This window comes from Taudactylus pleione, unplaced genomic scaffold (assembly GCF_031769625.1).
Source record: "Taudactylus pleione unplaced genomic scaffold, aTauple2 ptg000120l, whole genome shotgun sequence".
Lineage (NCBI taxonomy): Eukaryota > Metazoa > Chordata > Amphibia > Anura > Myobatrachidae > Taudactylus > Taudactylus pleione.
Window position 1 is genome coordinate 12,582,972 of NW_028284522.1, and position 16,492 is coordinate 12,599,463.

The 16,492-nt window shown below is 47.0% G+C and overlaps 1 protein-coding gene across 1 annotated transcript in view; it reads left to right on the top strand.

The window, feature by feature from the left end:
• CUL3 (cullin 3) overlaps positions 1-16,492 on the top strand; it is a 113,026-nt gene that overhangs the window by 41,343 nt on the left and 55,191 nt on the right. Inside the window, exon 2 of the mRNA XM_088472067.1 lies at positions 4,436-4,633. Within this exon, the coding sequence (XP_088328193.1) occupies positions 4,436-4,633 (198 nt within the window). The remainder of the gene's footprint in view (positions 1-4,435; positions 4,634-16,492) is intronic.

The window sequence follows — 16,492 nt, forward strand, 5'->3', positions numbered from 1 at the left end:
GGATTTACCGGCAGGTACCAAAATCCCATTTTGTTCCCCATTAGACATCAACTCCTCCAACCCCCCCCCCCCCCAATAATTGCTGCTTCTTGGCTTATTCACCTCAAATGGCATTTGTCCTCATGTTACTTCTGCCTATGTATGTAATGGCTCCTTCAGAAATGTATAGTTTCTGAACGGAATCTCTGTCACTTTCTTCATGACTTAGCTCCTCTACAATGTCCTCCTTGTCTTCTATCCATCAATCACAAGCAAACACTTTTTTAGAAAGGAGAGCTTAATTGTGATTGGTGGAATGATCCTCATTGATGTATATACGCATAGTGAATCTGAGTACGTCTGACCGCTGGCATTGACTTATCTGAAGACGTTTTTATGGAGGGTTGATATGAGGTCAGAGCTAGACAGAACCCGAGAGGAAAATCCGCTGATGAATAAGCAGTGTGGAAAACACAGTTCAGCTGACTGAGATCCTGGCCTTTCCACTCCGCCAATGGCAGCGATGCGGCTCAGTTTTGGGAAATTGAGGCAGTTGCTGCCCCCTCCCCATCCATCACTGACAGTCATCTGCTGGATTGCACATGCGCAGTCCTGATAATCTGGAATCTGCGTGATCCCTGTCACTACGTCTGCAGCTAAATCACCCCCTGAAATCACTCTACAGATCAACATTGTAGACCATGTCTAGCAGGACTGACATCAGGGGTGTAATACCGGGACTGGGGTCCCGTTCCCGGATAGAAGGGGGCCCGTCTGCAGTGGCACTCGATCAATTTCACCAGCTGTTTGTAATCTTCATATACTAAGCTTTGCCAGGATCAAAGATTGTGGATTGATTATGCTGTCTGCCACAGTCTGACTATATATCGAGTGCTGAGCTTCTCAATCAGCCTGCCAGTCACTCTGCAAAGACTCCCGGGGTGGCTGCTATAGGATGAGAGAGTGGGTGAAATGGTAATAATGCAGACTGTTTAATGTCAAAGTTTATCATGCAAATACAGAGGGCTGACTAACTCCATATTTTATGTAATTTATATGGCTGTGGAAAAAATTATATAACACAGCACTTTGTGAGAGTGTGTGTATGAAGCCAGCCCCTCAGCCCCAGAACTGATGTAATTTAAGAGTGCCCTGGTTTTATGGCATTGTGATAGTGTTTGGCCCTGACTAAGTTCAAACCTAGGCAATAACTTGATTCTGTTCAAACTTCACCACCATGACAAATTTGGTGGAGCTAGCTACAAAACTCACCGTGCATAAAGGACACACGCGCACGCACACACACACACACACACACACACTTTCTCGCTTGTTATATAATCTAATATTGTACTGTCCTCAACAGACATGCATTTCTGAGGTTACTAGATATACAGTAGCATACCTCTTTTTAGTTGGTTTATTTTTCATCCTCACACGTGTTATGTTTCTTTTGGAGTTAGATAAGGATACTTTTCCTATAGTTGTAAATCTTACACTGCATGGAGGAAATTGTTTTCCTGGGTTTTAAGACCTTTCTTGTGCCGTGGTGGTATTTATCTTTTTGTCATGGATATATCGATCAATTCATTTTAGAGCATGGGAAATATTATTTCTGATACCAATAACTACAAAGCACCTGCCTTCTGCCATGTGTATAGCATTCAAACATGCACTACGCTGTATGCTGATTTAGGGGTCTATGTATTAACACTTGGTTGGAGATAGCGGGTCTGTGTACTAAGCCTTGAAGAGCGATAAAGTGCAGAGATATAAAGGGGACTTTACTAACCCTTGGATGGAGATAGCGGGTCTGTGTACTAAGCCTTGAAGAGCTATAAAGTGCAGAGATATAAAGGGGACTATTTACTAAGCCTTGGATGGAGATAAAGTACCAGCCAACCAGCTCCTAACTGTCATTTTTCAAACACAGCCTGTGACATGGCAGTTAGGAGCTGATTGTCTGGTACTTTATCTCTGTTCACTTTATCTCCATCCAAGACTTAGGAAATGGACACCAAAGTACAAACCAATTGGCTCCTAACTGCAATTTGTCATACCTAGCCTGTATAGTGATAGGAGCTGATTGGTTGGTACTTTATCCCTGTCCACTTTATCCAAGGCTTAGTACTTAAACCCCATTGGCTTTCATTTATAAATTGGCTACTAATTTACGTATTGAGGTGTATTCTATTCTGATTAACCTGCATTCATTAGTACCAAACATAAATAATTCTTATAGTTTGTAAACTTGTGAGCATGGACTCCTTACCTATTTGTCTGTTATTACCCAATCATTTTATTTCCGTTCTGTTCCCATTTGTAAAGTACAGTGGAATTTGCTGGTGCTATATAAATGTTAATGAATGAATGACTGATGGCAATAATTATAAATGTTAATCTACATCTGTAAGTGATGCTGGGCATACACTGGGCAGATATCTGACAGATAATTGTATAATCTGGCTGGTTGGAATGAAAATCTGGTAATTTATGGGAACAAATGAAAATTTAACATTTGCTCCCAAACACTGGAAAACAGATCGAAATGGTCGTTCAGACAAATTGGATAAAACACACATTTAACCAATTTCATCAATTGTTTTTTTTGTGTTTTCCAGTCTTTAAGACCATATGATCGACTGTCATTTGCTCCCATACACTACCAGGTTTTCATTTTAACCAGACAGATATCTGACAGATAATTGTATAGTGTGTGCCCAGCATTACAAATTTGTAAATTTATATTTAATTTGTTACCTTTTTAGTTTAGTCTCTTTTTCTCCTATAATGTTAGTAGAAAAGCATGTTTCACTTGCATCAATTCAGTGGGAAAGTCCTATGATCTATGTTAAACATAAAGTGGTGAATTCAGTTGGGTGAAAGTGGGGGGACGTGCCATTGCCATGATGTGGCAATGTTGGCAGTGACACCTCATCTGACTGGAGACTCGCACATCTTTGTATGCAGCACTATAGGGCTGTGAACAAAAATCTGCGAGTCTGAGGCTACCATGAGTGCGGTGTATGGGCCTCTTACTCGCCCTGTCAGCTGACTTGTTGCCAATTGAATTTACCTGTAAGATTTTATATCGCATAATAAATATTACACCTCAAATATGTAATCCTTTATACATTCCAAACTAAAATTCCCAGCCTTTTGCTACATGACCTGTATGACCGTAGCCATCTACATGGTGTGATATAAGAGATCGACAGACAAAAGGTCATATAGACAGTACGCTGACACCAAAAGGTCGACAGGGGCAAAAGCACTTTTTTTTTTTTTTTTTTTTTGGTATTTTAAGCCAAAACCTAACCCTCTCCCTGGTGGCTAAACCTAACCGTAGCTTAACCCTCCCCCAGTGGCCTAACCTTAAAAGTTGGGGGAAACAAAATCGTTTCGACCCTTCATCCGTATAACCAATCTACAGCATCACAAATTGTAAAGCAAGGATAAGAAATAATAAAAAAAATTATATACTGTATCTTTCTTTATGGGGACGATTCACTTGTTTTGGGCTCTTATCTAAAGTGATGGGAGCTATTCAATTGTTTGCGCGACCAGTCCCTCACTTGTATGGGTAGCAGCATTCCTGCACCCAAATGCCCGGGACTAACCACATAAAGCGGCTACTCCTGTGCTAAGTGCTGGGCATTTTGCTGGTAAGGCACACCCAGCCCAGCTACGGGTGCCCCAAAACAATTGAATCTATCTAATCTATCCTAGCTGTTGCCCCAGCCTTCACCTACAATGACGTCGCTTCTGCCAACATTTTTTTTTATTATTTGATATGTTCTAGTTGTATTGGTTTACATAGGGGCCCTGTCGTGGATGTGTCCCATGTGACCAGCAGCGCTATACAGACTGGTGGCAGCAGTGTCTTCACCCACCACTCACACCAATGTCAGTGTGTGCCCCGTGCACAGACTATGTAGCCTATCCAATAGAACGCAGGCCCAAAGCACCTCTCCCCCCTCCACTCCTTACTGGCCATGCGCATTGATGATGTCAATACATTTAGTTTTTGTTATTGCTCAGCTCTAAGTTGATGGATCGAGATGAAACAAAGTGCAGGTTATTTCTAGGAGCTTCCACTACACCAGTGATTCCCAACCTCTGTCCTCAAGGCACACGAACAGTCCTGGTTTTAGTGATATCCATGCTAAAGCACAGATTGTTAAATCAAAATAACTAAGGTACTAATTAAGTCACCTGTGCTCAAGTATGGCTATCCTTAAAACCTGGACTGTTAGTGTGCCTTGAGGACCGTGGCTGGGAACCCCTGCACTACACAATGATGCAGTTTTCATGAAAATCGATTCAGTAATTTTTGCGAAAACTTGGAACAGACGGATGGACACAGCGTTCTTATTATATTAGTATAGAGATAATGTGTATGTGTGATGATTTTATATTTATGCACTTCTTTATTATTTCCACTACTCTCTTACAGATGACTATGGATGAAAAATATGTTAACAGCATTTGGGATCTCCTGAAAAACGCAATACAGGAAATTCAACGCAAGAACAACAGTGGACTGAGCTTTGAAGAACTGTATAGAAATGCATATACCATGGTGCTCCATAAACACGGGGAGAAGCTGTACACAGGATTGAGGGAAGTGGTGACAGAACATCTCATAAATAAGGTAACCATGGGTCCTGACACATGTGAGCAAACCTATTGGATGTAATCATGTCAGAAGGGCAGAGTGCCAGTGATGGAATGTTACTTGTTAATATCAAATGTACTTTACAGCCAAGTCATAATCAGACTAAGGGATTTGCTTCCACTGCAATACTTGCAAATTCCATAAGGTATTTAAAAAAAAAAAAAAAATGGATGAGGTCCTTGATTGTAATATAACATATTTCAAGAGTGTATATTTTATCTCAAAGCATGATGGTAATAATGGAGTGTGAAGGATGATGCACACTGTAAATATTTGATTGTGGACCAGCATGACACTACTGTACATTGTTTCAAATTTGTATTTAAAAAAATGATCTGCCTATAGTAGTAGAAAAGCAACAATTCTTCATTTCATGTTTTAGTTTTCTTCTCTGTACACTGCTACCAGTGGCATTGGCGTACTGATGACGTTGTAAGGTCTGAGACATTAATACTGTCAGAATGCACCTTTACGTGAATCAAGGTTCTTGTGTAAAGAACCAAGCCTTTGCTGAAATATCTTCCACTTGTGATCTAAAAAAAGTATTTTAGTATCTTCTTATATTAAGTTTGTTTTTAAGTATTATGTTACTACTTTTTTTTTTTTTTTTTTTTCAAACCTCGTTTTGCATAACTTATGAAGCAAAAATTGTTGTGTTGTGACTACATTTAGCTATGAAATAGCATTTGGGAGGCATCTATTATATGGGTTTGATTTTTTTTCTACATTTGTAAATGGTTAGAAACCACTATTAATATCTGGTTGGTGGAATTTTTATTTATTTCTCTTTCCTCCCCTCCTTGAAGCAGTGACTTTCATTATTTTATAAATTAGCTGAGGTACCCGGCAGTACCCAGGTTTAAATCTTCAAGTTATTAAGTTTTATTATGTGATGTCGTCCAAATCCATCCAGTGGAAGGCCCAGAACAGAAAAAAAATTGTGTGTGTATATATATATATATATATATATATATATATATATATATATATATATATATATAAGATTTGTCGTTGTGTGGCCTAATAGCTTACCTTTTTGATACTAAATAACTTTGTAAGACTTGTCAGCTTTACCATGAGAGCCGTGGAAGATATTCGAAAACAAACAAAATAAATTTCTACTTCAGGGTCCATAGGGTATCCACAGGATACCTTGGGGTATAGGTGTGACGTCAGTCGCAGGGCACCAAAGAGTTAAGCTTTCAGCCTCCCAGGATGCACTAGGTCCCCCTCCTATACCCCGCCCCCGGGCCAAGGCACCTCAGTTTAGTTTGGTGCCCGGCCGGAGTCGGGTGCACCTGTTGGAGTGGGGGCTAGAAGAGCCCCTGAAGCTTTTTCTTCATGCAGCTGTGGCTGCATATCTGGATGAACAGCATGGACAGTCAGTCCTGACGTCCATGCTGTCTTCCCTACACCCCGCCGGTACCAGAACGCCGGTACTGATCCGGGGATGCTGGTGGGCGTCTGGGGTCACAGCTAGCGGTGACCCCAGATGCTCCGGACCATGGCCGGATTCAAGGGGGACAGAGGTAAGTAGCGGGGTCCCGCGGTGGGTCCCCGCTGATCACATGGTCCTAAGTCCCCAGGCAGGGGGCTCCCTGGGGACTGGCTGCAGCGTGGAGCCAGGCGACCAACCTGCGCTTCCACTACCCCCTGGGACAGCGGACCGCAGCAGAGCGGTAGCGCTGCGGCGTCCCAGGGGTTAAATGCATGCCAGGGGAGCGCGCCTTCCCTGTCTCACAGCCGGCGCCTCCCCCGCTGCACACAGCCCTCTCTGCACTGTGCTGACTGGTCCTGTGTCAGCGCTCCTCCCCCAGGCCAGCTTCTCTCTGCTCCTCGGCGGCCATCTTCTCTGCAACGCATGGTGAACGCTGCTGGAAGTCTGGAAGGAAGCATCGTGGTCTGGGTCCCCCCGCATACCTCTCCTCCGCTGTGGCTCAGGTCTGTGTATGCAGCGCTGTGTCCTACCAGGCCCTGTGTCTGTGTAGTTGAGTGATCAGCGCTGTTAGTGCAGGAATTGTTATTTCTCTGCATTGTATGTGACTGTGCTAGCGCTGCCTGTAACTATTCTTCTCTAAACTGTCAGCTTTATTACTGTCCCTGTTCTTTCTGCTAAAGCCCTTGCGGTGCGGTGCTGCAGGGTGGTCTCTCGCCTATTTAATACTTAATTGGTGAGAGAGGTCACATACGTGGTGCCATCATGTCTGAAAGTGATTTTCCCCTCCGGCTACAGTGTACCACGTGCAAAGTACCGTTAGCGGAGGGGGAGGGTAGCGCGGAGGGCCTTTGCCGGCAGTGTTGTCCATGGCGCGGCCTATTACGGTTACAGCACCGGTACAGGAGCCGCCCTGGGCTTGTTTCGCTCAGGCGTTAACAGCTTTAGTGGGCCAGTTAGCTCTGCAGCCCGCGTTTACTCCGATGGGTTTGTCCCAGCAGTCTGTGGTGTCGTCACCCAGGCAGGGGTTCCCACGACAATTGGTGGTACCACACAGTCTCCCTATTTCCCCGCTCCCGGGTTCTCAGGAGCCAGCGTGGGTTAACTCCCTGACGAGTTCTTTACAGCACTTGTCGGATGTGTTGCAAGGGGAGTCTGTGATGCGGCCTCATAAAAGGCCGGTGGCGTCTCTGTCCGCTCCTTATGAGGATGACGAAGGGACGTCTGATGATGGGGAGATTCTGGATCCTTACGATCAGGAACCTTTCCATACTAAGGACGCTGATGCTAAGTCCAAAGTATATATTCCTGGACTTATTCGGGCGGTCCGCACAGCCTTGGCGATTGAGGACGAAGTTCCCCCAGCGGCTAAATCTAAGTATACCTTTTTCAAAGATGTGAAGGGCGATGCCACAGTCTTTCCTCTTTCGGGTCAGTTGGTGGACCATTTAGAGGAGGCGTGGAAACAACCTGGCAAAAGATACCAGCCGCAGAGACGCCTGGCGGTGGCTTATCCGTTCGCGGATAATTATTTTGCTAAGTGTGAATCCCCTCCACAGGTGGATTCTCACGTGACCCGTCTTGTCCGTAGTGCCACATTGCCGATGCCATCCATGTCCTCCCTTAAGGATGCTACGGACCGCAAGGTAGAAATCTGCCTGAAGTCCGCTTATTCCCTTGCAGGGGGGGCAGCACGGCCGGCTATGGCCATTTGCTGGGTTGCCAGAGCGATGGAGCGCTGGGCGGATTCATTAGAGGCTTCTTTTGAATCTGACTGTCCGGCCGAACAAGTGGAGTTGATTGGCAATCTCCGTGATTCGGCCACCTACATCAACGAGGCGGCTCTAGACATTAGTACTCTGGTGTCTAGAATTTCTTCAGCAGCGGTAGCTGCTCGTCGCACCTTGTGGCTGCGATCCTGGAAGGCGGACGCATATCCAAGAAAGGTCTGGAAGCGTTGCCGTTTACCGGAGAAGTTCTCTTCGGTCCGGATCTGGATAAGATTGTGGCCACGCTGGTGGCAGCCAAATCTGCTTGTCTCCCGTCGGCCGCTGCTCCTTCTGGTTCTGGACCATCGTCCTTTCGGTCATCTAGGGCCCAGGGCAGGCCCAAACCACAGTCGTTTCCTCGACAGGCTGGCCCTAAGAAATCGGTCAAGCCCCGGAAACAGGCATGGAGTACCAGACGTCCGGCCCCCAAGCCAGATGACAAGCCTGCGGCCTGACGGTCCGGGTCTCCCCTTGGGGGATCCCAGGGTGGGAGGCCGCCTGCTGCAGTTCTCCCGGTGTTGGTCGTTCACTACGACAGACACTTGGGTTCTGGAGGTGGTCTCTCACGGGTACGCCCTCTCCTTCCGGCACAGACCCCCGGCTCGATTCTTCACCACGGGTCTACCATCAGACCGGAACAAGGCTACGGAGCTGCGGAAGGTATTGCACACTATGCTCCAGGCTGGAGTTATAGTGCCTGTTCCATTCTCCCAGAGGGGCCAGGGTTTCTATTCAAATCTATTTTTGGTACAGAAACCCAATGGGTCATATCGTCCGATTCTCAACCTCAAAGCACTCAACAAGTCTTTGCGGGTCCCGAAGTTTCGGATGGAGACCCTACGGTCCATCATTCTGGCGCTGGAACCTTGGGACTACATGGTGTCATTGGACATACAGGACGCTATGGCGGTCATGGCGGCTTCTCTGCGGCTGCAAGGAGTCCGCATGTTGCCGTACTTGGACGACCTGTTATTGGTGGCAGGATCTCCAGAGCTCCTGTTACACCACTTGGACCTGACCATTGCACTGCTGCAACGGCACGGCTGGCTAATTAACTGGCAGAAGTCCACTCTAATCCCGTCTCGGAGGATTCTGCATCTTGGAGCCTTATTGGACTCGGGACAGCAAAGGATCTTCGTGACGGAGGACAAGATCTCTGCTTTACAGTCAAGGGTGCGCAGTTGTCTGCACAGCCGCCGGGTGTCCTTACACTCGGCGATGAGCTTACTGGGCTCCATGGTGTCGGTGTTCGACATGGTGGAATACGCCCAGTTTCACTCTAGACCTCTGCAGCACCTGATCCTGTCCAAGTGGAACGGGCTGCCTCAGTCTCTGAAGTTCCAGACGATTGTGCTCACCCCGGAGGTTCGCCTGTCCCTTGCGTGGTGGTTAAAGATGACCCACCTCAACAAGGGACGTCCGTTCTGGGTTCCAAATTGGGTCCTGTTGACAACGGACGCCAGTCTTCGGGGCTGGGGAGCAGTTTCGGGTCCACACTTGTTTCAGGGCAGGTGGACACCGACAGAAGCGGAGCTTCCAATAAATATCTTGGAACTCCGTGCGGTCTTCAATGCTCTCCTGCAGGCACAGCGGTTTCTCCAGGGTCACCCGGTGCAGGTCCAGTCGGACAATGCTACCACCGTGGCCTACATAAACAGGCAAGGAGGAACTCGCAGTCGGGCGGCTCTCGTAGAGGTCTCTCGGATCCTGGTTTGGGCGGAGCGCAATCTTCCGGCCATATCAGCGGTCTTCATCCCGGGAGTGCTAAATTGGGAGGCGGACTTTCTAAGTCGCCAGGACGTTCATCCAGGGGAATGGTCCCTGCACCCGGACGTTTTTCAACTACTGGTGGACAGGTGGGGTCTTCCAGAAATTGACCTCATGGCGTCCCGGCACAACAACAAGTTGCCGGTGTACGGGTCTCGCACAAGAGACGAAGGGGCGTCTCTGGTGGATGCTCTGTCCGTCCGGTGGACGTTCAGGTTCGCATACCTGTTCCCTCCGGTCTCCCTTCTTCCACGGGTAATCCGGAAATTCAAACAGGAAGGAGGGACGCTCCTGTTGATAGCTCCCGCGTGGCCCAGACGGCACTGGTTCTCAGACCTTCAGGGTCTGTCCGTGGACAGTCCTCTGCGGTTGCCGCTACGACCGGACCTTCGGTCTCAGGGTCCTTGTCTTCACCCGGACCTGACTCGGCTGTCTTTGGCGGCGTGGCTGTTGAGACGGCCATGCTGAGGTCCTGGGGGTTTGCCAGCTCTGTGGTGCGTACCATGTTACGAGCTCGGAAACCGTCTTCCGCGAGGATATACCATCGCGTGTGGCATACGTTCTTCCAGTGGTGTCGACCGAGAGGTTATGCACCGCGGGAGTTTCGTCTGTCTCGGATTCTCGCCTTCCTGCTAGCGGGACTAGATCATGGGCTTCGCCTTGCTTCTTTGAAGGTACAGGTTTCGGCCCTATCTGTCTGGTTTCACCGTAGGATTGCTACAATCCCGGATGTGCGCACCTTTATGCAAGGTGTTCTCCGTATTCAGCCGCCCTTTGTTCCACCTGTGGCGCCTTGGGATTTGGCTGTGGTCCTGAGGGCTCTCCAAGGACCGCCGTTTGAACCACTGGGCTCAGTGGATATTAAATGGCTAACAGCTAAGACTGTTTTCCTTCTGGCCGTTGCTTCAGCCAGACGTGTTTCTGAGTTAGGGGCTCTTTCTTGTAGACCCCCTTTCTTGGTTTTTCATGGGAACAGGGCAGTGCTCCGCACTCGGCCCGAGTTTCTTTCCAAAGTTGTTTCCCAGTTTCAGGTTAACGAGGAAATAGTTGTTCCGGCCTTTAACTCACCGGGTCTGTCCGTGGGTGAGGCCTCTTTGGATGTTGTGCGGGCCTTAAGGACTTATGTGGACCGCACTTCTTTGTTTAGGAAGTCGGACGCTTTGTTGTCCTCTATGGCTTCTGTAAAAAGGGTTGGCCTGCTTCAAAGCAAACTTTGGCAGCCTGGATCCGTATGGCTATTTCTGAAGCTTATCTTCATGAAGGCCTACCGGTCCCTCCTTCTCTGAAGGCTCATTCCACTAGGTCTGTGGGTCCTTCGTGGGCAGCTCGACGTGGTGCCTCGGCAGTTCAGATCTGCAAAGCTGCTACGTGGTCTTCTGTCCATACCTTCGTGAGGTATTACAGGTTTGACACCTTCGCCTCTCAGGATGCTTCCTTCGGGCGGCGGATTCTCCTTTCTGCACAGGAGCGTCCCCACCCTTAAAGGATACTGCTTTGGGACATCCCCAAGGTATCCTGTGGATACCCTATGGACCCTGAAGTAGAAAATATGAGATATGGTAAGAACTTACCCTTGTTATCTCTATTTCTACGAAGTCCATAGGGTTCCACAGGACTCCCGCCCTGTCGCACCTGTGCTGCAGATGGGCTTTGCTCTGGTCACCGGTTTTCCGTCTCCCTCTGGTGAGAATGTGATTCTTGTATGTGTCCAGATCTTTGTTCTCTCTCTTCCTTCTCCTCCTCCGGCCTATGGCTTGGTAACTAACTGAGGTGCCTTGGCCCGGGGGCGGGGTATAGGAGGGGGACCTAGTGCATCCTGGGAGGCTGAAAGCTTAACTCTTTGGTGCCCTGCGACTGACGTCAAACCTATACCCCAAGGTATCCTGTGGAACCCTATGGACTTCGTAGAAATAGAGATAACAAGGGTAAGTTCTTACCATATCTCATATTATATATGAGCTTGGGGCTTTTCAAAATATTCCAGTGGTGTTTCCACACCATTGAAATGAATGAGAGAAGCTCCCATCTATGGCCTTTTTTTTTAAGGGGCACATCCACTAGACTATCTATTCCCCGTCCAATCTCTAAACGATTTTCCCTTGACTTTTTCCCTTGAAACTTTCAGTCTGAACGATTAGCAAACTATCTTTAATAGATCAAGTGAAATTGACCTGCATGTTCAGTCGACTGACAAGACGATGAAACGACCAGCGGGAGCGCGCATCGTTGATCGTTAACGACCAAACACTGCACGATTTATAAACTATTTTTAAACGATTGAACGATAACGACGTCGTTATCGTACAATCGCCTGCTAAAATCGTGTAGTGGATGCCCCCCTTTAGTTCTGTCCAAACAGACCAGTTATAGTATAGTCTAAAGTTGCTTGACAACTCCTGAAGGGCTTCAATGTGCCCTCCACCCTTTTCCATGTCCCCATAGTGTGCCAGTAGTGACATTTGGTTTATTATTTTACCAAAAGTGCTTTGAAAATCTTTAAATGGTTAATCGATTATTAACACTTGGCTTTCACTATTCAGTATAATCAATCTAATATTGAGCATACTGAAAGTGTTAACAAATCAACCACTTAAAAATTCTACTAGTTTAGCACTGCCGGGGGACATGGAGAGTGAGGAGCAGGACAGTTTCCATATGTCAGATTATTCTATAATTCAGCCTACTTAATAAGTAATTAAAATCTCAATATATGGAGTTTATTTATTTTAATGGGTTTACTTGGATGCATAAAATTTTAATTGCCCGTTTCTTTCAAAGCTTGAACATGTATATAAAGTATCTCACTGGTTTTGAACTCCTCTCTATTCTTAGTGATTTCAAAGATCAATTTATTTATTTTAATTGGTTTTTCATAGTCACCATTTCTGTAGTTATCATTGGGATATTGACAGTAGTAGTATAGATAGGAAGTGGACCTGTAAGACTTTAAAAATAGCTATTTCTATTGGGATTTTTACTAATCGATGTGTAGTAAACCCTCCCCATCCCCCTGCTCTACCTTGGTCTCTTTACAAAACAATACATTTTTTTTCTCTCTTAGTGTAGATGCCTGTTGTGGTGTCTGTTTTTTTTTTTTTAACACTAAAGGTGGGTACTATACAGATATATATCTGCAGATCGAGTTGGGGGAGTGATGACACTGATCGTACCCCACCTTCATTTGCCCCTGGCTGAGGGGCTTACAGAACCCCCCTCCTCTGTGCTGCGGAAAGTAGTTTTTATTTCTTTTTTTTGTTCTAAGGGGGAGACGTGGTGACGTCTCCCGTGATTAGGACAAGTCCCCGATGAGTGCTGGCTTCGGGGCTAATTGAATTAACCCGTGTGCGCAATTAGCCGGCGGTAGAGTACCGTGGCTAATTGAATTCCCCCTTTAAAATGTAAATAATTCAAAAGGCAATAATTGCGTCGGTTCTTGCAACTCACAGACTATTACATTTGGGCTCTAATGTTTAATGTTTCTTATCAATCCACCTTTTAATCTAACCTAGTTATTTGGTCTGTATGAACAGACTGTAGTATTAGGTGTTGATTATCAAGAAGAAGACCGGCCCTTTAAATATATTGATCTAATAGTTACAGTGACTTGAAGTGATTTTAAGGTGGTAATGTAATGTCGAATACTGTAAGTAATATATAGTTAGGAAGTGACTACTTGTAGATCATTGTTCTTACGAGTTGGTTTTCACATATCTGTATTCCGCTTATGCCGTATAGATAATAAAAGTAAAGGTCTTCTAACAAATATACAAGAAAATCATTAACATAAGTGAGTATGCATGTATCTGACCATAAAAACTAACCAATCATAAGTTACATTTATTTGGAGTGTATACATTGTTCATGAATTTTATTGGCTGACAGTGGGTAAGGGTGTAATTTATTTATTTTTAACAATATCGAAATTTATGTCAGTGTATGGGCTCTGGCTCGCTACGCTCGCCACAAGGTTATATTCTCCCTCTATGCCCACTCGGATGGTAGGGAATGACTCTGGACACTGGCTGATGACATCAGGGTCTTCTGTGTGTAGGGGGATTTAGACATTACCATGATTGATAATCAGTGTAGGACACTTGGGTTCAGGAAGCAGTGACTCTTTGCTACTCTTTCCTGATCAGTTGCTGTTCATTTTGCCATGCTTCCTGGTCCTGATGCTTGATCTGTGGCGCTGCTGCTTCCTGGTCCTGATGCTTGTTCTGTGGTGCTGCTGCTTCCTGCTCCTGATGCTTGGTCTGTGGTGCTGCTGCTTCCTGCTCCTGATGCTTGTTTTGTGGCACCGCTGCTTCCTGCTCCTGATGCTTGTTCTGTGGCGCTGCTGCTTCCTGCTCCTGATGCTTGTTCAGTGGCGCCGCTGCTTCCTGCTCCTGATGCTTGTTTTGTGGCACCGCTGCTTCCTGCTCCTGATGCTTGTTCTGTGGCGCTGCTGCTTCCTACTCCTGATGCTTGTTCAGTGGCGCTGCTGCTTCCTGCTCCTGATGCTTGTTTTGTGGCACCGCTGCTTCCTGCTCCTGATGCTTGTTCTGTGGCACCGCTGCTTTCTGCTCCTGATGCTTGTTCAGTGGCGCTGCTGCTTCCTGCTCCTGATGCATGTTCTGTGGCGCCGCTGCTTCCTGCTCCTGATGCTTGTTTTGTGGCACCGCTGCTTCCTGCTCCTGATGCATGTTCTGTGGCGCCGCTGCTTCCTGCTCCTGATGCTTGTTCTGTGGCGCTGCTGCTTCCTGCTCCTGATGCATGTTCTGTGGCGCCACTGCTTCCTGCTCCTGATGCTTGTTCTGTGGCGCCGCTGCTTCCTGCTTCTGCACTTTTATACCTTCAACGAGAAGTATTTAAACTAGCAAATAGAAGTGACGCAAACTGCTCCCCTACACATTGTTTAAGCATTCCTTACAGCAGAAAATGTATCCAGAGCACCTCAAAGGATCTTGGATCAAAACAAAATTGAACATTATGGCCTGCTCCACCTCCACTGTCCCCCCTGTCAGTCACTTTACATAATCAGTTTCATACTCTTTTCACTCACATACAGAGCCAGCAACTGCATGCGCACCCCCTCCCCTCTCATATCTAACCTTATCTCCACATACACACTCTCCACTCTGCCAGGGGCTACCTCCTCTAATTACCTCTTGTCACATTCAGAACCTTTTCTGTGCTGCTGTTGCTTAGAATGCCTTCCCATATGCTCAGTCAGATTTTCCGCTATCCTCCCAGCCCTTAAATGTACTCTAAAAACGTTAGTGAAGTCTAAGACCCCTCCTTCTTACCTACAGAATTTGTACCGCAAAACTTTGCTCCCCACAACTTTTTTGTTTGCTCATTTCCCTATAGAATGCAAGATCTTGGCCCTCATTCAGAGCCGTACGCTCTGAGCAGAGCGCACGCTCTGAATGAGGGCCGGGCTCCATTTTCATGGAGCGTCCTCCTGGACGCTCGTATAGCTGTGGGTCACCACCCACAGGCTATACGAGCGTGCATTGTGATGGTCGCGATGGTCGAGACCATCGCGACCATCGAATTTGCGAGCCGGAGCCTGCGGTTGAGGTTTTCAACCGCAAGCTCCGGAGTGATTTTGGCTCTATCAGAGCCAAAATCACTCCCACTGACATCACTAGTGATGTCAGTGGGCCGGCTTCTGACGGGAGGCGTTCCCGTGGGAACGCCCCCGTCAGGGAGGCACGCCCACCAAAGGGGGCGTGCTGTCACTCAACATTGACAGCACGCCCCCTTTGATCGGACACAACGAGCGAAGGACTTTCCTTCGCTCGTCGTGTCTGGCGCATGCGCACGACGGAGCTCCCTCCGTCGTGCGCATGCTCAGTCCATAACATCGACCCACTTGCGAGCGGACAGCCGCTCGCGAGTGGGTCTGAATCAGGCCCCTTGTAAGCAGGGTTATATCTACTACTAGTTTTGCTACCAAATTATCTAATATGCAGGTTGCAATTGTCTATGTAAAATTGTGTTCCGGTTTGTAACGGTCTAAGCTGTGCCCCTCGTACCCTATGTTTGAGGTTTACAAAATGCGGCCCTCTAGCTCCCCCCATGCCCTGCCACAGTTTGTAGCATTCCCTAATCATAAAACTGTGGCAGGGTATTTGGGATGTGTAGTTCCAAAGCAACTGGAAGGCTGCATGTTTAATACCCCTGCTGTGTATTATGCCAATGTATGGTGCTACAGAACCCTTGTGGCACCATTAAAAATAAATATAATTTTACTGTTTGGATACGCAGTCTTGCTGTATTTGTACCCAACTTTTATTTGTGGTCAGGACAAATACTATATTCTCTCGTATAATACAACTACTGCCCAGCTTTATTTGCTTCTTTAGGCTGCATTTTATAGTTGGGCTAGGCCACACACCGCTGGGCTCAAATCAGACCGTGCAGTTTACATTTCCCCCCTCTAGCACAAAATATATTTTTGGCTTCAGATATTCCAACCAGTAGCAGGATTTGCTTCTAAAGCTGGGTACACACTGACTGATATATTGGCCGATCAATTGATCGGCTAATATATCTGCTGCCTGTCGGCCAGTGTGTACCCACGATATGTCTCTGAACATCGTTGCTCAGATATATTGCATTGGCTGTGCTGCACTGGCCACGGACAGACATATCTGTCCATCCCCGTACACACACACTGGCAGCCGTGGGGAGGGGGGGGGGGCGGGACATGACTCCCCCCCACCCCCCCGGCCGCCGGGATCCATGGCCTAACACAGATGATGGCCGTTCAGTGTGTATGAACGACCATCTGCAGATATCTGTATAGTGTGTACCCACCATTACTCATAAGGTGGGTACACGCAGTAGCAATATATCTGCAGATCAAGTGGTATGCGG